Here is a 25,275-nt window from a genome sequence, read left to right as displayed (position 1 = left end):
TTTAAGATGTCTGTATAAAATGTCTCAATTTTTTCTTTTTGTCTGGAACACATTTCAATCAGGTTTCCAGCTCTATAGTTGCTGATCAGTCTCATCAGTCCTTTATTTGATTAAGATTGTTGATCACTTTCTTCTTCATGACATTTTTCTTCACTTGGCTTGTAGGATACCTTACTTGCCTGGTTTTCATCCTGTGTCTGTAGTTGCTTTATTTTGGTTTTATGACCTCTCCCATCTCTTTGGCAAATCCTGTTGGATATACAGAATATAACCACTTACTACACTCTGCATTGCCACTACATTGATCCAAGCCACCACTAGCTCTTGCTGGATTATAACAGTAGTTTCCTGACTGGTCTTTCTGCTTCTACTGTCTTTTCCCTTTGGTCTTATCTCAGTAAAACAGCCAAAGTGATACTATTGAAATATGTCACATCTTACACTCTTCCATTCTGAATTCTTCAATGGCTTTTCTTCTTACTCTGAGTAAAGGAAAAGCCAAATTTCTTACAAATGACCCATGAGGCCCCACATAATTAGATTCCCCTTCCCATATCCTGCTACTTATCTTACTTCGTCTTCTACTCCTTTTCCTTTTTCTCTACCCACACCGATCTCCTTGCTATTCCTCAAAATACTGGCATGCTTCTACATCAGAGCATTTGTGCTTGCTGCTCTTTCTACCTAGATTGTTTTTCCTTTTGATATTTCCATGGTTAGCTCCATTCTTTCAGGTCTTGACTCAGATGTTACCTTCTCTATGTATCCCATAGCCCTTTTCTTTAATATTTTCTAACCCCTTTTCTGCTGTATTATTTTCCTTAGTACCTACCACTATTTAGTATACCATATATTTGACTGACTGTATCTTGTTTATTGTCATTTATCCTTATAATAATATAAGCTCTGTGATGGTCAGGATTTTTGTTTATTTTGTTTACTTATTTATCCCTAGTGTGTACAGAGGTCCAGGCAGATAGTAGATCCTCAGTAGGTAATTGTTGAATGAATGCATGTAATATTTAATGCTTAAAATTTACAATTTTTTGTAAAATAAGTGACAGCAAAACCCAAAGGTTAATTAGGAGAAAAGTTAGTTAGAAAGATAAAATAAAGTGGTTGCTATGAACGTATTAACTAACAGTAAAAAAAATGTAGTTGCTACAAATAATTTTATTGCATTAAGATTATCATGAGGGAATGCTCATGCCTGAGTCAGTCACTTTAAAAACATTGAGTGAACAAAGATGGAAAGAAGTAGCTTATTGTTTCTGCTTCTTTCATGAAATAGCTATTCAGAACTTATTTAGAACTGATTTTCTTGCTTTGTCCAACCTCTAGTTTTGAGAAAGGCAAGTGATATGTAAAAAGTGTGGAAAATTATAAACCAAGAGAGTTTAGGTCAAAATCTCTTGGTTTTGCATGTTCTTTAGAAAGCGGATTGAGAAAACTTATTAAACATCAACATATAATTACTCAATATATGTTTAGTTTTGGTATTTTGAATATTAAAAATGACCATTCAAATGATCATGGAAGCATATTTTTATGCAAAGATTTCATGCTTCTAAGACATGCATGCTGTCCCAGATTTGACTTTATATCTTATATAAAATCTGAGAAAGGCATTGAATTGAATTGAAATTGAATAATCAGCTTCTGTGTTCTCTTATTCCTTTTTTAATTCTTTATAAGTTGGGAAAAAAGGTGATCTTATTTGTATCTGATGTGTACTATTTTAGTGTGATATTGACTGCCAAATAAGTAAATTTCAGAGTTGATAGCTAGCTTTTTTTAGAGTCCTTTCTGTTGTGGCATATCTTCATTGGGAATGTTAAAATATTTACAGAGTGAGAATAGAAGCTCATTAAATATTAATGTTGGTTGTTTGAGTTATTTATAAGCATCATATTGTCCTCAATTAATTTGTTATGGCAAGCTGATAATGGAGGCATAAAAATTCACTTGATGATTCCAAATTCTGTCATTGTTTTCTGGACCCCATGTAGCAATTAAATCACCATCAGTCTTGTTCAATTGTAGTTTAGAAATAATTGATAACTAACAGCTAAACTTTTCTATAGATATAGAAAGATAAGTTTTGGCTATGTTAGAATAAACATGCAAACTAGAGCTCCAAGTATAGCATTTGTTACTACTATGGTACCAAGTGTGTTAGACTAGCTTTTGTGAAATTATTTTAGTTATGGTAATTTAGTATGAGATTGAGCATATCATTTAATCTTTATAGACCCTGAGTTTTTTTACCTGTAAACTATGCCTGTTTCAATTTGCTGTCTACAGACCTCATGAGATTGTTTGAAAGATCAGTGAATAAAAGCAAACTAATAGTGGTTAAAATCATTCAGACTCCACTTTGTACTGATATATAACTTTGGACAAGTTGTTTAACCTCTTTGACCATGTTTTTTTATTTGCAAAATGGGGATAATGATAATACCAACTCATAGAATAGGTACAGATATTAAAAAAGATACTGTATCCCTGGCTGGTGTGGTTCAGTTGGTAGGAGCGTCTTCCTGTACATCAAATCTCAGGTTTGATTCCCAGTCAGGGCACATATCTAGGTTGTGGGTTCAATCCCTGGCTCCCATCGGCATGCATGCAGGAGGCAAGTGATCAGTGTTTCTCACATCGATGTTTCTTTCCCTCTCCTTTTCTCTTTCTCTGTCTCTATCTCCTTTCTCTAAAAATCAAAGAACATGTCTTCAGGTGAAGATTTAAAAAATTATATTGTACATGAAGCTTGTGGATAAATGACTGACATAATTGTCAGTCATTTTTAGCTAACATCATTAAAGCATATATTTTTAAGGAAGGCATATAAAGTATTATTAGTATACAAATTGAATTGGATAAGAATTCCTTTTATCTTTTTCACTTTTATAAGAATTTGTGAATCTTTTTATTCTATATATGTGTGTGATGGCTTTGGATAAATTCTACATGATGATAAAATTATATGATAAGAAATAGACTTAGTTTGTAAGCCAAGAATACTTAGGTGAAGAAAGATCACCTAATCTTCCCAGTATCACAAAGGAAATTGTGCCCAGGTAGGTGCTACCTAACATAGAATGGTGTGCCAAAGGAGGCCTTGCCCCACCCCACCCAACATTATTATTCTGTAGGCTTGAAAGCACCCTTGTCAGTGGGGTGACACATATACATATACACTACTTAAGCTTTAGGCTTTATAGGTTTAGTTGCCACCTGTTTTTAAGTGTAATCTGGGAAACTCAGCTGACTAGCATTTGGGAGGTTGCAGCTTTCTTATGGGCCATTGTGGTGGTGTGGGCGGGGTAGGTATAACCCTGATCCCATGGGAAGGTGAGTTCTGGTGCAGTTCCTCCTGCTGGAGAAAGAGGGAGCCCTGGCCTAGTTGCTTTATTTTCCAGGTAATCCAGAATGAGTGCCCAGGATCATTTTAGGAAAATTCTGCTTGCTACACTATACTATATTACCAGAGTATTAAAACTTTTCATTTTCAGTAAGATTTGTCTCATATATATGTGGGGAAATGAAACAATATTTCTGTAAACAATTGAATTAGAGACTGTTAGACTGATTCAGCATTTCTAATATTTTTTTCTTATCTTTTTTTTCTTGTTGAGAAGTCTAATTTTCAATAATTAGAAATGTAAAATTTATATTTTCAGTTATTTACATTGCTACTTCTTCATGATAAATCCTGGAATCAAATTGATGATACTTGCTATTGTAATTTACATGTTTTGTTGACATCTCAACAGTACTCTTGGGAGGCATCATAGTGTGAAATTGGTGTTTGGAGTCAGATGGTATGGATATGACTGTTGGCTCTGTCATCTAACAGTTATATGAGCAAATTACTTAACCTTACCCATCCCGAATATTCTTATCTGTAGGGGCTGATATTCATACCTACCTTGCCAGCATTGTAAGAATTAGAGCTAATATATATATGAAGCTGACGGCATAGAGCCTAGAATGTAGTAGACATTGTTATTGTTCACTTTATAGTGGTGAAGGAAGTATTTTGGAACTCAGGTACTTAAAGTCAGAATTTTGGAGCTGGAAGCAACTTAAAATTTAATTGTTCCCCTTCAAAATATGTTTGAAAGAGAGGAAACAACTGAGCTTATAGTGTTTCTCTTTAAGGTGAATTCTTTATTTCCTAGTGTAGAATGGTAGGTTTTCAGGAAGGAATTGGATGTAGAGCAGGAGAGTTCCCTTTGAGCTCGGTTCCTCAAGTTTTTTGGTTCCTTAAATATTTTTTTTAGAAATTAATTCAGACTTACAAAAGAATGGCAAATATAATACAAATAATTCTTCCCTATTCTATCTTCATCCAGATTCCCCAAATTTAACATCGTCCATATAACCAAAGCACAGTGATCAAATCAGGAAGTTAACACTGATAGAATACTCTTGTCTAACCTGAAGACATTATACAAAATTTGCCAATTGTCCCATTAATATAATGTTTTTTCATTCAGACTCCAATTCAGGTCATATATTGCATTTAGTTTTCATGTCTCCTTTACTCTGCAGTAGTACTTCAATTTTTGTCTTTTATTCATGTCTTTCATGCCTTGATTCTTTGAAGAGTACTGGCCAGTTATTTTTAGAATATTCCTCAGTTTGGATTTGTTTGGTATTTCTTAATAATTAAATCAGGTTACGTATTTTTGGCAAGAATACCACAGAAGCGATGTTACTTCCCTTTTAATGCATCATATCAGGAGGTACATGATATAATTTTTGTCCTATTACTTGTGATATTTATTCTGATTTCTTGGTTAAATTAGTAATTGTCAGGTTTACTGTAAAATTCCATTTTCCCTTCATGCTTAAAAGTATTTTTTAGGGAGTAATTTAGAGATCACATAAATACTCTTTTCCTAATCATGTTTTTGGTTATTAATTTTAACATCTATTGATAACTCTTGCCTGAAAAAATTATTATTGTAGTATTTGCCAAATAGTGATTTTCCCATCATGCCTTATGTACTTATTAGTCGAAATTGTATAGTGGAAAACATTCTAAGATTTTTGTTCATTTTATTTTGTTTGAAATCACTGCTCAAAACATCAAGTGTACCATGTTTAATTATAGGTAGACTATCTTTCAAGGCCATATATCATTTTTAAAATCAACTTTTGCTTGGAAGTTTAAATATAGTTCTAATAATTTATATCAATATGTTTTTTTAAATGTTCTCATGATTGGCTTTTGTGCAGAAAAAGAAATAATCAGAGGCTACTTTCATTTTTAAAATGAACATTTGATATATTAGCCTTACAAACTCAAAACCCCACTTCTTCCTTAGACTTCTGGGAAGTCTTAATGCAGGGGCTACAATGTAATTTCCTGTAGTACAAGCAGTTTTTGTTTTGCACAATTCTAGGTTAATGTGGGTGGTAAAAATATGGGAACTTAAAAATTTGCTTTATGCTCTTCTGTATTTTCCAAATATTCTAAATAATTACTTTTACTACATTAAAAACAAAGTGCTGTTTTTTATTGTTGTTGAAAGGATTATTCCTAGTAAATAAGAATGTTGGCTCTGCAGTGACACTTTCTGAATTTAATAAATACTTTACTACATCACTGTGTTAGTAGTTAACTTTTTGCTTTAGATTACTCGTCAGTAAATAGTTGTTAATAAAAGTACCTGCCTTGGATGTGAGGGCGATCTGGCTGCGACATCTGTCACCCCCTTGATCGCCAGGGTTGATTCGGCTGATCTGGCTGGCTAGGCGGGTGTCCCCCTCCTCCCTCACCGATCCATGTGCGTCCCTCCCAAAGCTGCGTGCTCGGTCGAAGAGGACGACCTTCCCCCCAGAGGAGAGGACCGGTCTTCGGTCAAGGGTATACGAGTAGCTGCGCTCCCCTGCTAGAACCTCCAAACAAGCTCTCAAGGTCCATTTGTAGGAGAACGTAGGGTAGTCAAGCTTCCAAGACTCCAGACACATCCAAATGAGGTGCTGCACGTGGCAGTCTGCCTTTCTTTAAAAAAAAAAAAAAAGTACCTGCCTTATGGGATTACTGTGCAGGGTTAAATAAAATAATATACTTAAAGCACTTGGAACAGTAACACTGCCATAATAGTATAGACTGAATAAATGCTAATTTATCATTACTAACCTTTTCTAAGATAAATCTTACCTTATAATAGACAAATATGCAAATTGACCGCACCTTCGCTACACCCAAGCCATGCCCACCAACCACGCCACGCCCACCAGGAACCCGTTGCAGGGACGTTGGGGTGTGGCAGAGCCCAAGGCCAGGAAAGCCGCCCGAGGCTTTCTCGGCCTTGGACACCAGCAGGGAGCCTGCACGGATTGCAGGAAACCACTGGGGGTCGGCTCCTGCGATCGGTAGCAGGGACGCTGGGTGCGGCCGAGCCCAAGGCTGGGAAAGCCGCCCGAGGCTTTCCCGGCCTTGGGCACCAGCGGGGAGCCTGCACGGATCGCAGGAAACCACTGCGGGTCGGCTCCTTCGATCCTTAGCAGGGATGTTGGGTGCGGCCGAGCCCAAGGCCACCGCCCGGGGCCAAGCCCTGACCCTGAAAGAAGGCAGAAGGTGGTGGCCACAGCCAAGGCCTGGGTCCCCGGTGCCAGCAGAAAACTGGTGCAGGCAGCCAGGTGAATGAAGGTCTATTGCACAAATCTTCGTGCAAATGGGCTACTAGTAATCATATAAAAAGGATCATTGATATGATCTCTTTCAGAATCATTATGACATGAATATAAAATACAGGTAGTCCCTTCATCAACTCTTAATTCCTTCATATTGAAATTGAAAATTTAGCCCTGGCTGGTGTGGCTCAGTTGGTTGGAGCATTGCCCTATACACCAAAAAGTTGCGGGTTCAATTCTGGTCAGGGCACATACCTAGGTTGAGGATTTGATCTCTGGTCGGGGTGCATACGAGAAGGCAACTGGTTGAAGTTTCTCACATCAATGTTTCTCTCTCTCTCTCTCTCTCTCTCTCTCTCACTTGTAGTAAATGCACAATAAATGTCTCTATTTTTACTAGGATTATAATCATTGGCACATTAGTGTCCAGGTCAGGTTTAGTGCAGATCCAGTCTACAATCCAGTCATACCTTTAAGGTTATGAATATTATTCAGTGGTATACATTGGAGTGTGTACCTAGGCTACATTCATAATTTTTCTTTAAAGGTACTTGATCTGATTTTTAAGTTCAGTCTCTCTCTCTTCCCTAGCATTATTGGTATATTTTTAGTGGTATATTTTATTCTTGGTTTGAGTGAAACCAGTTATCTCTCTAGAATGTTTTTCTGCTAAGAAAATATTTTTTTAGACCATTTGCCATTCTATTAGTATTCTTAAGTTTATTCCTACTATTCTTGGGCTTAAGACCTTTTCTATCTTATAACTTGTTAGTTTTACATTTATGTACTTTATTTAATATTACAGCTTAGAAACAGTAGGATAAAGTCCTCCTGAAATTTAACAGAAGTCCCCAAACTCAGAAAGAAATTGTATATAGTATTATAGTACTAGCTAATGTATATGGAGTGCTTTTTTTGGTGAGACACTGTTCGAAGCCCTTTATATTTATTCATTTAATCACTAAAACAACTCTATGGGATGGGTGCCATGAATATGCCCAAATGAAGAAACTGAGACTTAGAGTTAAATAGCTATTTTTTTTAAACTAGGTATTATTAAAATGAAGGAAAATTTAAAACACAATTCTCTTAGTAAATTAAAAATAATTTTCCTTCCACCAGTCTTTGAATTCCTTGAGGCCGTAGATTAACGAGTAGCTATTTAGTAGATAACTGTTATATTGAAATTAACTTTAAACTTTATATTATTTTAAAAATGAAACACAAGAGGGTGCTATTTACTATTCACTACTAGTGTTTAGCTTTTAAAAAAATATTTCTCCTTGTGAAATATAGTGCAATAGCAACTTTATTATTATTATTTGGTTCTGGCTAGAACCCATTAATTTCTTTTCTTATTTTTTTTTACTTCAGTTTATAGATTATTAGTTTTGTATTGGCCTTGTCCATGTAACAGATTGTCAATGTGTATCTATTTGGGGGGCACTCAATTTCTAACCATATTAAGTAATTTTGCTAAATGATAAGGAAAGTGTTTTTTTTAAATCTTTATTGTTGAAAGTATTACATATGACCCCTTTTTTCTCCCACTGACCCCTTTATTGCCTGCCCCCACCCTCCCACCACATACCTCCACCAACCTACTGTCTGTGTCCATGTGTTATGCATATTAGAAAGTTTTTTGAAGAGGGTCTTTGATTTTTTTAAAGCAAAATTTAACATTTAGTGCATTAAGTTTTAGGAATTATTTTCCTAAATTAAGAACATATAATTATGACATTTTACTGAAGAGCAGTTATAGCAAGAAACCTGCTGTTTAGAATTTACTCTTTGTCCCATTGGATCACCTATGAATAGGGTGACCATACATTTCACTATGCTTTGAATAGTCCCGCTTATATCTCTTGTTGCAAGCTGTTGTTTTATGATAACATCGCATCTATTATTATAACACTAGAGGCCTGGTGCATGAAATTCATGTACTCAGGTGGGGTCCCCCAGGCTGGCCTGTGCCCTCTAACAATGTGGGAGCCCCGCAATCAGTCGCCCCAAAGAGGTAGGCCCCGCCCACCCATGTGGGGCTCCTCAATGAATTGCCCCAAAGAGGTAGGCCGGAGCCGGTGGTCCCGCCTCCGCACCACCTGGCCATGCGGAGCGGCTGCCGGGCCCCATCTCCACGCTGCACACACAGTGTCAAGTCCCCGCCCACCCGCGTGCACCCGCTGCGCACACAGCCTCCTGGTGATGGATTGTGGGATTGTGACGGCGTGAGGGCATCATGGCATGAGGGCGTGACAACCACCTAGGCTATTATTAGTATAGATAACTAGAGGCCCAGTGCACGAAATTCATGTATAGGTGCAGTCCCTATGCCTGGCCGGTGATCGAAGCACGAGCATCTGGAGTGTAAGGGCAGGTTTCAGATGACCTCTGGGCCCTGGGCAGCACCTGTGCCCCCGCTCGCACCTGCCTTGGCCTGGCACTGCCCACTCATCTGCTCCACTATCCCGCTGCAGTCCCACTCTCGTTGGGGCCTATCAGTGCCGGCAGTGCCTCTATTGCCGCCCGCTGCCAGCACCGCATTGCTGACTGCCACCATGTCTGCGCCACCCCCTGGTCAGCGCATGTCATAGTCAGTGGTTGAACTCCTGGTCTCCTGGTTGAACTCCCAAACAACTGCCCAAGGGGACAATTTGCATATTAGGCTTTTATTATATACTAGTGGCCCAGTGCATGAAATTCGTGCACGGAGGGGGGTTCCTCAGCCCGGCCTGCACCCTCTCCAATCTGGAACCCCTCAGGGGATGTCTGACTGACATTCCTCTCGCAATCCGGATGACTGGCTCCTAACCACTGCTTGCCCCTAACCCCTCTGCCTGCCGGCCTGCTTGCCCCTAACCCCTCTGCCTGATCGCCCCTACCTTGCTCCCCACCAGCCTGATCGCCCCTACCTTGCCCCCCTGCCTACCTGATCACCCCTAACCTCTCTGCCTGCATGCCTGATTGCCCCTAACTGCCCTCCCCTGCAGGCCTGATGTCACCCCCAACTTCCCTCCCCTGCCGGCCTGATCTCGCCCCCAACTGCCCTCCCCTGCCGGCCTGATCGCCCCTAACTGCCTCTGCCTTAGCCCCCACCACCAAGGCTTTGTCTGGAAGGAAGTCAGACATCTGGAAGATGGACGGTTGACCCGGTCTAATTAGCATATTACCCTTTCATTAGTATAGATAGATTATATAGGGTAGGATTGCTTAGGACGAGCCTTCAGCAGGAGGAGATGCTCTTGGCAGACAAAAACACATAATCCCTATATCTGGACTGATAGCCAGCCATATGCACTATACTGCCAAACAGGTCATTAAAAAATTGAATCACTTTCTAACACCTTACACCAAACAGTTGTTGCCCTTAAAACCCCTCCTCAGCCCCCACCTTAGGTTCTGCCTTCGCAGTTCACCCAGAGTAGGTTATGATTGGTCGGTTTCTATGCTAGTCAATATCAAAAGCTCTGTCTCCTAGGCAGCCATTGGCTCCTCACACTTCACCCAGATTTGGTTCTGATTGGTCGGTTTTTATGCCAGTCAGCATCAAAAGCCCCGCCTCCTAGGCAGCCATTGGCTCCTCACAATTCACCCAGATTTGGTTTTGATTGGTCGGTTTTTATGCCTGTCAGCATCAAAAGCCCGCCTCCTAGGCAATCACTGGCTCCTCGCAATTCACCCAGATTTGATTCTGATTGGTAGGTTTCTATGCTAGTCAGCATCTCTGGGCCTATCTCTGGGCCTGATCATAGAGGCGGGGCTGATCAGCAGCCGCCCCAGGCTGCTGGCGAGTGGGCTGAACTGCTGATCTCTGTAGAGAGAGCGAGAGAGAGGCTTGGCTGCTGGCAAAGCCACTGCTGATCAACCCCGCCTCTCTCTCTCTCCGAGAGGTCAGCAGTTCAGCCCACTCTCCTGCTGCACGAGCAGCCAGGCATTTGATGGAGCCTCTGGTCGTTGTAGATATTACGACCCTGGCTCTTTATATATAGAGAGGGTAATAATAATTAATGGCTGCTCTTTTTTACTCTTAACCCTTTGCACTTGCTTGCTTTTTTCTCGATTTCTTTATTCTACTCTGGATTTAATTTTTTAAATACCCCAGATTTTACAAAGCGTGGCAGTAGAATAAAAAACTGGAGTTTCTTTTCATACAAACTTATTTATTTGGATTTTTTTATATTTCAAATTATTGATACATTCAAAGAGTAATTTTAATCTCGATGCTAACTGTGTCGAGTCACACTTGACATCCGAGTGCAAAAGGTTAATACTGCCCCCCCCAGTGTGGATGATAAATTGAATAGTTACTCTGTCTGTGAAAGCTACCATTCAGAAAGATAATGGGAATAGAAATATAAATAGGTGGAATTTTAGAGATTGTTTATATCAGAGGTCCCAAGGTCATCTGAATGATTTACTAGGATTCACAGGACTCAGAAGTTGCTATGCTCATGGTGAGGGTTTATTATGAAAGGATACAGAGTAAAATCATAAAAACACACGAGGGAAAGTCTGATGGAACAAGGTGCAAGCTTCCAGGTGTCCCTTCCCCCTGGAGTCACACAGATGTGCTTAATTCCCCCAGAAGTGATATATGATGATATGTGCAAAGTGTTCCCAAACAGGGAAGCTCATCTTAGCCTGGGTGTCCAGAATGTAGCACCTGTGTGACTGACCTTAATTACTTAAGTTCCTGAACCTCAGAGAAAAAGAGATGTTTGCCATAAATCACATTGGTAGCATAAACTGCTCATACTGGTACAGTGTGGCCCAAGACCACAGGCACATTAAACACTCTTATCAGACAGAACTTTCCAAGCTCTCAGTTCCCAGGAGCTAGCTGAGGGCTAGTCTGAAATCAGACAATTTTGGGGAATGTGTAGAGTTTCAGCAAGCCATGTTGGCTGAGTTAATCCTTTCTCATATAAGGTCATGGAAAGTATTCAAGCCAGAGTTTGAACCCAGGAAGTCTGATTCCAAAGACCCTGTTCTTTCCATAAGTAATTTTTAGTGATCTTTTATACTGATTTGCTAATTGGAAATTATTGGCTACATTAGATGTGATAGCGACTTGGAGTATGCCCATCTATCCTGATAAAATACTTCTTTTAAAAAAATATGTTTTTATTGATTATAGAGGGAGGGAGGGGAGAGAGAGAGAGAGAGAGAGAGAGAGAGAGAGAGAGAGAGAGAGAGAGAGAGAGAGACACTGACTTCAATGTGAGGGAGAAATATCAATTGGTTGCCTCCCGCACACACCCTGACTGGAGATTGAATCCGCAACCTGGGTTTGTGCCCTGTCTGGGAATCGAAACAGTGACCTTTTGGTGCATGGGACAATGCTCAGCCAACTGAGCCACACCAGCCAAGGCCTGATAAAATACTAATAAGCTTTCTGTTTCCTCACATGAGGATAGGGAGCTTGATTTGAGTATTTTTCAGTGCTTTTGTAGGTAAAAGGCACTAAGAATTTCTAGTTCTTATTTTCAGCAAAGTTTGTTTTATATATTAATGTATTGAACAGTAGTTTATATGAAGAATAGTCTATAATTACTCCTTTTGCACTTAATATAATTTTTAATTAAAAAAGAGATATGTAATAACATATTTATAAAAGTTTTTGTCACAAGATTGTCTGCCTTGTAGGTAATAGATTTGAATGAACTTACACAGTTCTCAAAAGCTTTTAACTTTTTCTCTTTTCTTTTTCCTTAGGTATTTGTGGAAACATTAGACAAGTGTTTTGAAAATGTCTGTGAACTGGATTTAATTTTCCATGTAGACAAGGTACTACTTCTTTTTTTTTTTTATTGAGGTATTATATGTGTACATATCTTACCATTGCCCCCCCACCCCACACCCATACATGCCCTCACCTCCCAGAGTTTTACGTCCATTGTTTATGCTTATATGCATGCATACAAGTCCTTCGTTTGATTTCTTATCTCCCCCACCTCTCCCTAACTTTCCCCCTGTAATTTGAAAGTCTGTTTGATGCTTTACTGTCTCTGTATCTTTTTGTTCATCAGTTTATAATGTTCTTTATTATCCATAAATTAGTGAGATCATGTGGTATTTTTCTTTCATTGACTGGCTTATTTCACTTAGCATAATGTTCTCCAATTCCATCCAGGTTGCTGCAAATGATGAGAATTCCTTCTTTTTTTATGGCAGCATAGTATTCCATTGTGTAGATGTACCACAGTTTTCTGATCCAGTCATCTGCTGACAGGCACTTAGGCTGTTTCTAAATCTTAGCTATTGTAAATTGTGCTGCTATGAACATAGTGGTGCATATATCCTTTCTGATTGGTGTTTCTAGTTTCTTTGGATATATTCCCAGGAGTGGGATTACTGGGTCAAATGGGAGTTCCATTTTCAGTTTTTTGAGGAAACTCCATACTGTTCTCCACAGTGGCTGCACCAGTCTGCATTCCCACCAGCAGTGCACGAGGGTTCCTTTTTCTCCGCATCCTCGCCAACACTTGTCGTTTGTTGATTTGTTGATGATAGCCATTCTGACAGGTGTGAGATGGTACCTCATTGTTGTTTTGATTTGCATCTCTCGTATAATAAGTGACTTTGAGCATGTTTTCATGTGTCTCTTAGCCTTCTGTCTTCTTTTGAAAATATTCTGTTTAGGTCCGTTGCCCATTTTTTTATTGGATCATTTATCTTCCTTTTATTAAGTTGCATAAGCTGCCTGTAGATGTTGGAGATTAAACCTTTATCAGTGATAGCATTTGCAAATATGTTCTCCCATGCAATGGGCTTTCTTGTTGTTTTGTTGATGGTTTCTTTTGCTGTAAAAAAGCTTTTTATTTTCGTGTAGTCCCATTTGTTAATTTTCTCTTTAGCTTCCATTGCCCTAGGGGCAGTGTCAGTGAAGAAGTTCTTTTGGCATATGTCTGAGATTTTGTTGCCTGTGGATTCCTCTAGTATTTTTATGATTTCCCGTCTTATGTTTAAGTCCTGTATCCATTTTGAGTTTATTTTTGTGTATGGTGTAAGTTGGTGATCTAGTTTCATTTTTTTGCATGTATCTGTCCAATTTTCCCAACACCATTTATTGAAGAGACTGTCTTGACTCCATTGTATGTTCATGCCTCCTTTGTCAATATTAATTGAGCATAGTGGTTTGGGTCGATATCTGGATTCTCTATTCTGTTCCATTGATCAATATATCTGTTCTTGTGCCAGTACCAGGCTGTTTTGAGAACAGTGGCTTTGTAATACAGCTTGAAATCTGGTATTGAGATCCCTCCTACTTTATTCTTCTTTCTCAGCATTGCTGTGGATATTCGGGGTCTTTTTTTATTCCAGATGAATTTTTGGAGAGTTCTTTCTAGGTCTGTGAAATATGCTGTTGGTATTTTGATGGGGAGTGCATTGAATCTGTAGATTGCTTTGGGTAGTATGGACATTTTAATGATGTTGATTCTACCAATCCATGAACAAGGTATGTTCTTCCATCTGTTTATGTCTTCCTCTATCTCTTTTTTCAGTGTCCTGTAGTTTTCCGCGTATAGGTCTTTTACCTCCTTAGTTAAGTTTATTCCTAGGTATCTTAATTTTTTTGGTGCGATGGTAAATGGAATTGCTTTTTTAGTCTCTCTTTCTGTAAGTTCACTATTGGTGTATAGAAATGCCATAGATTTCTTGACGTTAATTTTGTATCCCGCTACATTGCCGAATTCATTTATTAAGTCTAATAGTTTTTTGATGGAATCTTTTGGGTTTTTTATGTACAATATCATGTCATCTGCAAATAAGGACAGCTTCCCTTCTTCTTTTCCAATTTGGATGCCTCTTATTTCTTCTTCTTGCCTAATTGCGATAGCTAATACTTCCAATACTATGTCAAACAGGAGTGGTGAGAGTGGGCATCCCTGTCTTGTTCCTGTTCTTAGGGGAAATGGTTTTAGTTTTTGCCCATTGAGTATGATGTTTGCTGTGGGTTTATCATATATAGCTTTTATTATGTTGAGGTATGATCCTTCTATTCCCACCTTGTTGAGAGTTTTTATCAAGAAAGGGTGTTGGATTTGGTACTACTTCTATGTTGTAAAATCTTCTAAGCTTTTTACCTGAAAAAAAAAAACACATTAATTTTTAGTTGCCAAAGTAAAAATGGATTTAGTGAATACTATTTTTATTCTCTGCTTAGGATTGTGTGAATGGAGGAAATTACATTTAAACTAGATTCTTAAGGATTAGTAGATATTTTCACAGACAGAAAAGGAGAGGTAGTTCTATAGGCATAGATATAAAATACACACTTCTTGTGAGGGGGATTGCTATTGATCAAGAGGCCTAATTTTTTTTTCTTTTATTCTTATTGATTTCAGAGAGGAAGGGAGAGAGAGATAGAAACATCAATGATGAGAGAGAAGCATTGATTGGCTGCCTCCTGCACACCCCACACTGGGGATTGAGCCACACTGGGAATCAAACCAGTGACCTCTTGGTTCCTGGGTCAACGCTCAACCACTGAGCCACACCCGGCTGGGCAAGAGGCCTGATTTTGAAGTGCCTTTAGTGCCATGGATTTTAGACTTCATTCTGAATCAATTTAATCTTTTAAATAAGCTTTTTTAAAAAATATATTTTATTGATTTTTTTACAGAGAGGAAAGGAGAGGGATAGAGAGTTAGAAACATCGATTCAGTTGCCTCTTGCACACTCCCTCCTGGGGATGTGCCAGCAACCAAGGTACATGCCCTTGACCGGAATCGAACCTGGGACCCTTCAGTCCGAAGGCCGATGCTCTATCCACTGAGCCAAACCGGTTAGGGCTTAAATAAGCTTTTATTGGTATCATTGTTGCTTTGTTTGTACATTTTGGGGGCAAGACTTTTTTAAGTTGGATTGCTAGGTGGGAGATTAAAGACAGAGAAATCAATTTAGGAATCTGTTGCAGTAGTCCAGAAAGAAATGAACTAAGGCAATATAGTAAGGATGAAGAGAGTAGAGTAGGACCCTGCTAGCCTGTTAAAAGCTGGAGGTGAGAGAGGGGAAGAATGACTGAGTTTTCTAATCAGTATTATTGGGTATTGGTAATACAGAATTTAGAATAGATTCCATTTTTACTATATATAGATTTTTTTCTGTATTAAGTTCATGTAATTTAACATTGCTTTGAATTATTAAGCCATTTAATAAAATAGTCTGAAAATAAGTGGCCTAAATTTTTAGCAAGAAAAGTGATTTTTAAAAGTTACCTTCGGCCTGATCGGTGTGGCTCAGTTGAGGGTTGACCTGTGAACCAAGAGGTCGCAGTTCATTTCCTGGTCAGGGCACATGCCCAGGTTGTGGGGTGTACAGGAGATTGCTGATCGATGATTCTCTCTCATCATTGATGTTTCTATCTCTTGCTTCCTCTCTCTTAAAAATATCATTAGGTAGCTAATATTTATTGATTATTTACTTTGTTTTGGGTACTTCCATGGATGACCTCATTTAATTTTTTCAGCAATCTATGAAGGAGATACTATTATCTCTGTTTTATAGCCCATTAAAATAAGACTTAAAGAGGTTATTTATAACTACCTAAAGCTTCACAGTAGTGATGAAAGTGGGTTGTAAGCCTTCATTCCAAATTATTTTATTATACAGCTCATACTTATAAAGTAGACACAGTAGTATTTAAACCAAAAACTTCTGGAATTATGAAATGTTTTTGTAGTGAATTTTCTTTATGGGTGTGTATTATTCTTTTCCCTTTAGGTTCACAATATTCTTGCAGAAATGGTGATGGGGGGAATGGTATTGGAGACCAACATGAATGAGATTGTTACACAAATTGATGCACAAAATAAACTGGAGAAATCTGAGGTAAGAACGGAAAGTGCTCTAGTTAATGAAGGTGGTAAACATGGTCATAAATTATGCATGATTTGTAGCTTTCACTGTTTGTCCTTTAGTATCACCTTTTAGGTACAATTGATATGCTTATTCAGTTTTTAAATGGAATATACATATTTTAGTATGCCAAATGTTCTGTGGCTACTATCCACCAAATAGTTGTGCATCCTTCTTTTAGCCATGGTCATACCAGCCTTGGGTAATTAACACAATTCCAAATTCTTACTGCTTAAAAAAAGAAATTATTTACTTGAAAATGGAATAAATATTTGCTTTATAAAACATTAATCAGTAATTATCAAGGATATCTTAGAACTTGTATTTTAAAGATATATAAATTTAGTATTATAAAACTACTTATGGAAGAGGAGAGAAAAGGCAATGGAATTCTCATGAGGAAATAATAAGTTATAATAGGTGCTTAGCAAGCCTGATTACATATTGAAAAAGGAAATTCAGTGCCTTAATCTTTTAATTCTGGATCCTTCCCAAAGGTTACTGACCAGTTTGCTAAGTCATATATTTTATTCGTTGATAAATATATTCATGGCTTTTATTGCATTTTATAAGGGAAAGATTTGGTTCGTTATATAGTGCTAACTTTGTGCTGTTAGATTGGGTGAATGGGGACCAGCCAGGACTTTAGCATTGTATAAAACCCTACTTTAGAATTTAGTGACTCCTCCCTCATGTACTAGGCTGAATATTAGTGACAGGTGCTATAGCTGAGCCACTCAAGTTCACATTATTTTGATTATTTATTACTGTAGCAGAAGTTTAGATAGATAACGTCTTAGTATCTCATTCAGTGCTATGCTTGTTTAAGGATACTCTTACCTTTGGTATTTATAGTTATAACTCAGATTAGGAAAATATATTTTATAATTATTAGTACAAGTTCAGATGTTTGATTGGTATAAAGTATTATAAAAGCAGCAAGATACTAAAATATGTTAGAATTAATTTACAACAGGTGAGTTCTGAAGAATTATTATTTTGTTGGTACTTTAAATGATCAGTTTAATACAAATAAATACTATGCTCATTAGAACTGAATAAAACACAGGATGATGGATAAATATGAAATTTGAGGGTTAGAAACAGTTGAAACTGATAAAAACATTTTCCAATGTTTTATTTAAAATTTCTTCTTATCTCAATTTACCATCCCTATTGGTTTTCCAAAGGAGAGACTTATAATAGTGAAGAGCTTAAAATTGGGGCTCTTTTAAGTAACTATGTATTTTGTGTGTTCTATAGCCAATTTTTCAAGTATTGGTTTTTGAAAGGGGAAAATATAAACTAGATTAAACTAAGACAAGGAAAACAATTCAGAATATTATTTAGTGTGGTTGGTTTGCAATATATAATGTATAGTAAAAGATTTACTATAAACTCTAAGCTGTAGTTTTTTAAAATCTTAAAATGATAATTTGAAAATTTCTTTTTACACTCAATCTGGTTTATTGGCTCATTATACATGCACACCAAATATATATATATGCAAACATAAATATTTCAACGTACAAATTTACATGGGACTCACAAATCACCCCCTTGTCTTTCATCCAGCACCCAAACCTGTGCTCTATCCCGGCTCCACTTTGGGATGAAGTTCACAGGGGGCTGGCACTAGAGGGTAGGAATCTGGAGGAGGGAGAGGTCCTGCTCCCCTCTCTGCACAGGTACCTCCAAAAGGTCCTGTCCCTTCTCAGTGGCACCAGAGGGCAGAAGGCTAAATGCCTCCACTCCCGCTCTGCCGCAACTCAAATCCCAGACGTCTCCTCTAATCCATCTCGCCAATTTATATAATCTGTTAAACTTTAAATTACAAAACGATGGTTATAGATTTTAAATGCCAAGAGACAGTGACACAATCCATTAATCCTTCTAAAATGAATGGATGTGGTAATTTGTCAATTCTGTGTAATCATCTGTAAAAATATATAGACTTCTTGTCTAGAATTTTCACATTGAAAATTTCCAGGTATTTAAATTCCTTTCCATTGGTGGTGTCCTTTTTTTTCTTTTTCTTTTTCTCCTTAGTGTGATGTATATAATATTGACAAAAGTCATAAAAGACCTATAATAACTGCATAATGGATATTTGTTTTTTGATTATTCAGTGATATTTTGTTAAGTAGTTTTTTAATTTATAAAGAGCAGTGAAATGCAGAATTTACATTTTTGATAGAAAGTTACAAGAATACTATAAATACTATTTTAAATGGTTCTGAATATTAGTGAATACTCCCATTTTCATCCACTAGTAATAATCTTTTAATATATAGCTAGTTGTTATATGCTACCAGATTAGTTTTTCTTTTTCTCCTTCACAAGAAAGCATACTTTAAATCTGATTGGGGATAAACCCCAACATCTGTTTAGTAAGTGTTTCTCTATATGTGATGTCTGCTAATATTTAGTTATAAAAAAGTCAAAGTGAGGCTGTTTAGTCCTGATCGTATTTTAAGAAATTGTGTTGAAAAATAATGTTGACTTTTTGTAATTTTTCAGTAATTTTCATATATCTTAAGTATGTTTGGAAGGCTACCAGCTTTATTCTAGACACACTGAAATGTCAGAAATTTTCATATGAGTTCTATTTCCAGGTTACTTAAATTGGTTATATCTTACAAACATATGACTGCAGAAAAACCCAAAATTACTAATTTAAGAGTTATTATGTAAGCAAAAACTTATCATGAAAGGCTTAATTAAAATCCTGAGTATCATAATTGATGACAAGATCTGGTTATCTTATTTTTAAAGTTAATTTAAGTGATATTTAGAATAGCATTTATCTTTTAAAAATCAGCCTGGGTTTAATTAATATACAGCTCTTAAAATATAACGTAGATCTATCTACGTGCCTTTACTTTGTCAGATTTCGAAGATTTTATTATTTTGTTCAAAAGTGAACAATCAAAAGTGAACCAGTTTAATTCCCAATACCTAGACAGGTAGGAGCAAAGATCACCCAGATCTTTAACCATTTGTACGCCATAAGCTTCTATAGACGCAAGCGGTGCACCTTTTTAATTAAATTCAAAATATCGTGGCAGTTAACTGGTTAAAGAGAGAAGAAGCAAAGATATGCTTTCAGTGTATTTTCAGCTATCCTGCTTTGATAGAAAAATGGTTTGCTTGTAGCATTGGGATCTTGTGAAAGGAGGGTTAAGTTGGTGGGATTTGGGAAAAATCTAAAAGGCACCCAGGAAGCTGCCTAGGAATGAAAGGACTCCCTGTGGGTGGAAGAGGATGGGTTGGGGAGACTTGTTAGTTTTTATGTATTTCATGTTATTTTTAAGATGAAAAATGACTCTGAATTTAGTTACTACTTTTTAAAAGTTAGTCCTCTTTTTTTCCGAACATCCTGATCTTTCTAGCTCTTTCCATTCTTCTCTTTACAGACCTTTATCTTTCAATCTCCCAGACAGGACAGGTAGACAAGGTATTGCTGACTTTGAGAAAAATGTACTTTAACAAAAGGGAAAGCAAAATGATGTCAAAGGCAATTAATTATGTAGGCCAGACTCAAAAATTCTTTGTGTTAATGAACCCATATAGTCCCTGTAGCCTATTTTTCATTCTAGTTTCTCCTTGTAGTTTCTTCATCTTTTATTGGACTTAGTGTATTTTTCTAGTATATCATCAATGTCATCTTTGTTCTGTTTTGTCTGCCTGCATTGTGAAAGGAAAGGTTAAGTTTTTTGTTCTTATTTTTAAACATTGTCATTTAACTGACAAACTACATTTTGTAGAAATGACTATTTTGTATGTTAAATTTAGAATTTATTTTGAGCATCATGTGGCAGAACCAATCTTACTTTAACACTCACAGATTTTTTCCCCTCATCTTTCTAAATTAGGATTCTAACATAAAATTGCCTAATAAGTTTTGGAAACTGTGAATTTAAAACCCAAAAGCTGAGCCTTCAAAGTTTTGCATACAAAGTAGGAAGCAGTGAAGGCTTAGAACAGTGACTGTTAAATAGTACTACAGTTCCAAAGTCTTAACAGAATTGCTTCTACTAGTTTTGACTAATAGGTACATATTAAAAGTAGCCAATAAAAAACAAGATCAGAAATTATTAAAATTGAATTAAATGTTCTAAAAAATGGAATTAAGTATATTTACCAAAATAAAATGGATTTCTACTATAGGAACCTTCTGACATCCAAACATGTCGTAATAAGACAAAAAATATTATAAACTTTGAGTATTTTTGCGAAGCATATTGGCAAATATTAGAGATGTTTTTAATAGACTCCTAGCTTTACAAAACTAAATTTTCTCTGGTATTTTTCTGAAAATATATATATATATATATTTACACCATAAGTTAACTGTTTGAATTACTTTTTAAACATTTCTCTGTAGATGAGCAACAACTTTTTTTGTACAAAGCCATTTCAGGAAAAATGAAAATGTTTATAGGACCCCATTTAAAAACTTCAAAATAAAAATACTTTATTGAGCTCTATGAAGGAAAAAAAAAATCTATCAACTTAACAAGTTAGATTACCTACCTTATAATTAGGAAAATGTCACTGAGAATGTGGCATAGCTATTTAGCCGCTAAATTATTGCTTTCTGGATGTGTTTGAGAAGCAGCATCAAACAGGTGATTTCCTAAGATCTTACCCCAGGATCATAAGTTATATCACGAAGCTGGGTGTACCACATTTGGTCCCTAGATCCATATTACTTTATCCTTGCAATAGGAAGTAAATCATTCCAGTGATCCAAATCACTGCCAATTTCTATGTTCTAGTTTTTAATTTATGTTAAACTGCTATTTTCTAACGAAGAACCATCAACCACTTGGGTCTTTTAACTTCCATACCTAGAACTAGTAATTAGCTTTTTTACTTTTTTAAATCAAGTTTCTATTTTTAAAGAGTATAGAATAAGAAAAGGGGCTTAAGTAACAGATGTTGGGAAGTCAAACTGTGAGTTGGTTCTGCCCCTCTATGTTGACATGCAGTTATTCTGTTCTACAAAATTACAGTGGGGACCCCTGAGGTCAAAACTAGTTATATTAAATCCATGAATGGCATTAGTCTACTATATTATTTTCACAAGGCACTTCCTGTGCTAGACATTAAACTATAAATGAAGATTATATAAAATATTCTAATATTGATAAAATTTTAAATAAAATACTATATTCTTACTCACTAGAGGATTCTCATCAGTATTTCTCATCTCTTTGTTTATAATTGCAGTATTAAATTACTGCCTTTAAAGCAAAGAGCAAGCCTCTTATAAGTTCCCAGATTAAAAGTTATTTTACCATACATTCAGAAATTAAAATATTGGCATTTTCTATTTCATTCAAAACATGTTTAAAAATCTGCCATTATTTTGTTAATGATTTTGAGTCTGAAACCATTTAATATTGTGTTTATTTAATGTTGATGTTCTTTCACTTGGCTGTTAGGTCAAAATTTTGAATGTTCATATACCAACTTGCAGCAGGAAGGGTGGGTAAAGGTTTTAGTATGTACAAATTATTCCAACTACCATCTTCTTATGCTATATTTCAGGCTTAAAAAATATTTTAAGATGGTAGGTTGGTATTTTATGTCTTAGATAAAATAAATATTTAGATTCTTTCCTTTTCCCTTCAAGAAACTTAATTGCTATTGCATGAGGAAAAGGGAGCTTTCAGATTTTTAAAAATATATTTTAGTAATGCTGCTTTTTTAGTTTTGCTTGCACATATTTTGTTTATTTTTGGGTCTGGCAATTTAAAAACAAAATTTAAAAAAATCATATCCATCCATTATTATCTTTGTGATTCCAGTGCTTGAAATTTCCAAGAGTATGTCTGTATAAGTCTTCTATCTGTTTGGCCTCATTTTGGTATACTTGCAGACTTCATTTTGTTTTCTTTCTCTTAATTCTGTTAATTTATTTGATCTCATGGGAGAGAAAACATGACCATTCTTTTATATACTGTACTTCATTCCTTCATCTAATTCATACTCCTAACGGCTTTGGGTTCATATATTTGTTTTTGTTAGTGGAGTTGCTGCAGTTTACGTGCCATGGTGGTGCTCAAGTAAAATAACATAGATGGAAACAAGTTATTTCTCCAGTAGGATTTTATTCCTTTTTTCTTCTGCTTGTGTCAACTATGTTATCCTAAATCTTTAAGAACTATGTTGTACTGTCATTTTACATTTTAAATTGTATAAATTACTAAGAAGTCAGGTAAACTTCATTTCTATAAATTTGAGTGTAAGTTGTCTTGTTGCTTTGAATATATCTTTACTGAGAAGAAAACTAAGATGAAAATTACATTTCTGTGTTGGCAAATTGATTTTCTAATGGCAAATTACGATTTATTCTTTAATAAAATGTTTCAGACTTCACTTTCATGGAAGTCTGAAAATGAAATTGATTTTATAGCAGGTCAGTTAGGATGTTGACTACCTGGTAACATGAAGTTTGTTTTTTTAAGCCCTAAGTTTTTGTATATAAACATTAACAGCTCATATAAGCATCTACTTAGTAATTAACAGTCCTTCTTGTATTTTTCCTTAATATTTTATATTCTGTAGAATCTGCTTTCTTAAAATGTTTCTTTAATTAAAACTTAATTGACATACACATTACAATTTTAAAATTTTGTACCATTTAAATTCATGACATTCTACATAAAAGTAATGAACATGCTTGAGAAATAATTTGATTCTCTTAATCCATTTGCGTGTTCTGAGTAGTTACCATCCTTTGCATGTCTATGGCTTGCTGCTTATGTTTAAAAGAATTGTAATTTGTTGTACTTAGAAACTTCTTTTGGCTTTACATAATAAGAACTTGGCACATATATACTATTTAAATCTACTGCTCTATTGATTTTATATATTCTCATTAGTAGCCAACTGTTGACACCATCTTTGGTCACAAAGAAATTACTTATTCTAATGAAACCTAACAGACTGCATTTTTATTCTCATTTTCTTTGCTTAAGTTCAGTTTAACTGTTCATGGTATAGGGTATTATGGAAAAGAAGGCTTCTTGACAATTAAGTTTAATACTGAAAACAATTACTTTAACTATTTATAATATAAATCATAGATCCAGTAAAACACACACATATCTACCTTTTCTCTTTTTCACAAAATCCTCTAATAATTTATACCTCTTAAAATATTTATATTTAAACATCTTAATCAATACTTTTCTATAACCTAGTCATCATTTGTACCCTGAATAGAAATTTCAAAGTAAAAATAGTGGCACATTGGTTTGTTATTTAGAAAAATTATAAAATTTATTCTACCTGGAAAAATGATACTAGTTCCAGGATATCTGTGATTTTGTAAAATAATTTTTGTTCCCTTGGCAGACAACATACTTCCTGTTAAAAGGAAGAGAACCTATAACATGGTAAAACTATTTGAACATAATTATTCTTTGATTCTCTTGAAATGATTATCTTAAAGACCCTTTTCAATATGATTTATGCTACCCTAAGTAATATTCATATATATCTTTGTCTTTGGGAGCAATGGGAGAGAAGTAAGTTGTAATAAAAACTGCATTACTTCAGGTAGGTATAAATGTAGAGGTCAATCAAATTTTTAATAATAATCATCAAAACAACTAATCCCTATTAAATTACAAAAACTGAAGACCCAGCTCTTTTAAGTCTTTAATTGGGTATGGAGTGTTTCGTCCATATCACCCTTATCATTGTTGTGTGAACCACATCTGTTAATACTAGTTTACTGATTTTTCTATTATTTCCAATTCTGACTTGATAATCCATGGCTTTTATTTCATTGCTTAACAATGTTTGTATCCTTTATTCAGCAAATAGTTTACACTGGCCTATTTTGTATCAGTCAAGATTTTTCTCAGGTAACAGCTTTATTATTATTTTTTTAATTAACAAAAGAGGTAGGATTACATAAGAAAAATGACCTAAAATTACAAAACAGGACTTTAAAACTAGTGTCTCTAATAACATGAACATTGTTTCTTATATAGGAGTGGGCTAAAGTAGGTTTACAGTTGTAAGCAAAGCAGAGTTTATTCTCTTATTATTACTTATTAATTATTGTATTATTTTCCATACAGACAACTGTAAACCTACTCTTGCCAACCCCTGTATATATGTAATGTAATCAAAGTTGAAGATTTGTTTGTGTTACTTGTCATCTTTGTGCAAGACAATGTATGCCACATAATTGAGATGTTTGTTGGCTTTATTATATAGCATGACTAAAAATTGATGAAATCAAATTGGTATATAAATTAATCCTTAAAAAATATGAATTCTGTTAATGTAGGTACTTGAGAAAAATGATATGTGTTAATTTTTCTTTTATTTTTAAGCATATTTTCTTCCAAAATTACTTCACAAAATTATAAATTTTCCTACCAAGATAAAAGCCAAATATTGTACAATAATGGTACAGAGAATTTTAAATTTTATTTATAAATTTTAAATTTTATATATGCTATCTTTTACATTTATGCTATTGTTTAAATTTGTATTTTGTAAACTAAACATATGTTGTTGAATCTACTTGATATGACAGAATATTTTTAATTGTTATATCTTTACTAATGCATCAAAGGTTGGAATGATCCTCTTGTTGCAGTTTCATTTTTAGGTAGACCTGTTCTGTTTGGATTGAGGCTTTACTGTAAAAGCCTGATTTTTTTTTTAATGTCCTTGAACTTTATTTAAAAGTTTAGAATAGCCTCCATAATTTAAAAATTTTAATTTTTTTTATTG

General features: G+C 35.6%; 1 protein-coding gene across 5 annotated transcripts in view; it reads left to right on the top strand.

Moving 5' to 3' along the window:
* AP3S1 (adaptor related protein complex 3 subunit sigma 1) overlaps positions 1–25,275 on the top strand; it is a 57,954-nt gene that overhangs the window by 30,107 nt on the left and 2,572 nt on the right. For 4 of the 5 annotated variants that reach the window (XR_008555816.1, XM_054714984.1, XM_054714983.1 and 1 more), the window contains exons 4-6: positions 12,364–12,435; positions 16,375–16,482; positions 24,345–24,392. Coding sequence is in view for 4 of the 5 variants with exons in the window: in XM_054714984.1 (XP_054570959.1) it covers positions 12,364–12,435; positions 16,375–16,482; positions 24,345–24,392 (228 nt within the window). In the remaining variant the exon portion in view is untranslated. The remainder of the gene's footprint in view (positions 1–12,363; positions 12,436–16,374; positions 16,483–24,344; positions 24,393–25,275) is intronic. The other variant, XM_008144456.3, reaches the window with a different exon arrangement.

Source organism: Eptesicus fuscus, chromosome 4 (assembly GCF_027574615.1).
Source record: "Eptesicus fuscus isolate TK198812 chromosome 4, DD_ASM_mEF_20220401, whole genome shotgun sequence".
In the NCBI taxonomy this organism is placed as follows: Eukaryota; Metazoa; Chordata; class Mammalia; order Chiroptera; family Vespertilionidae; genus Eptesicus; species Eptesicus fuscus.
This window is presented reverse-complemented; position numbering and strand designations above follow the sequence as displayed.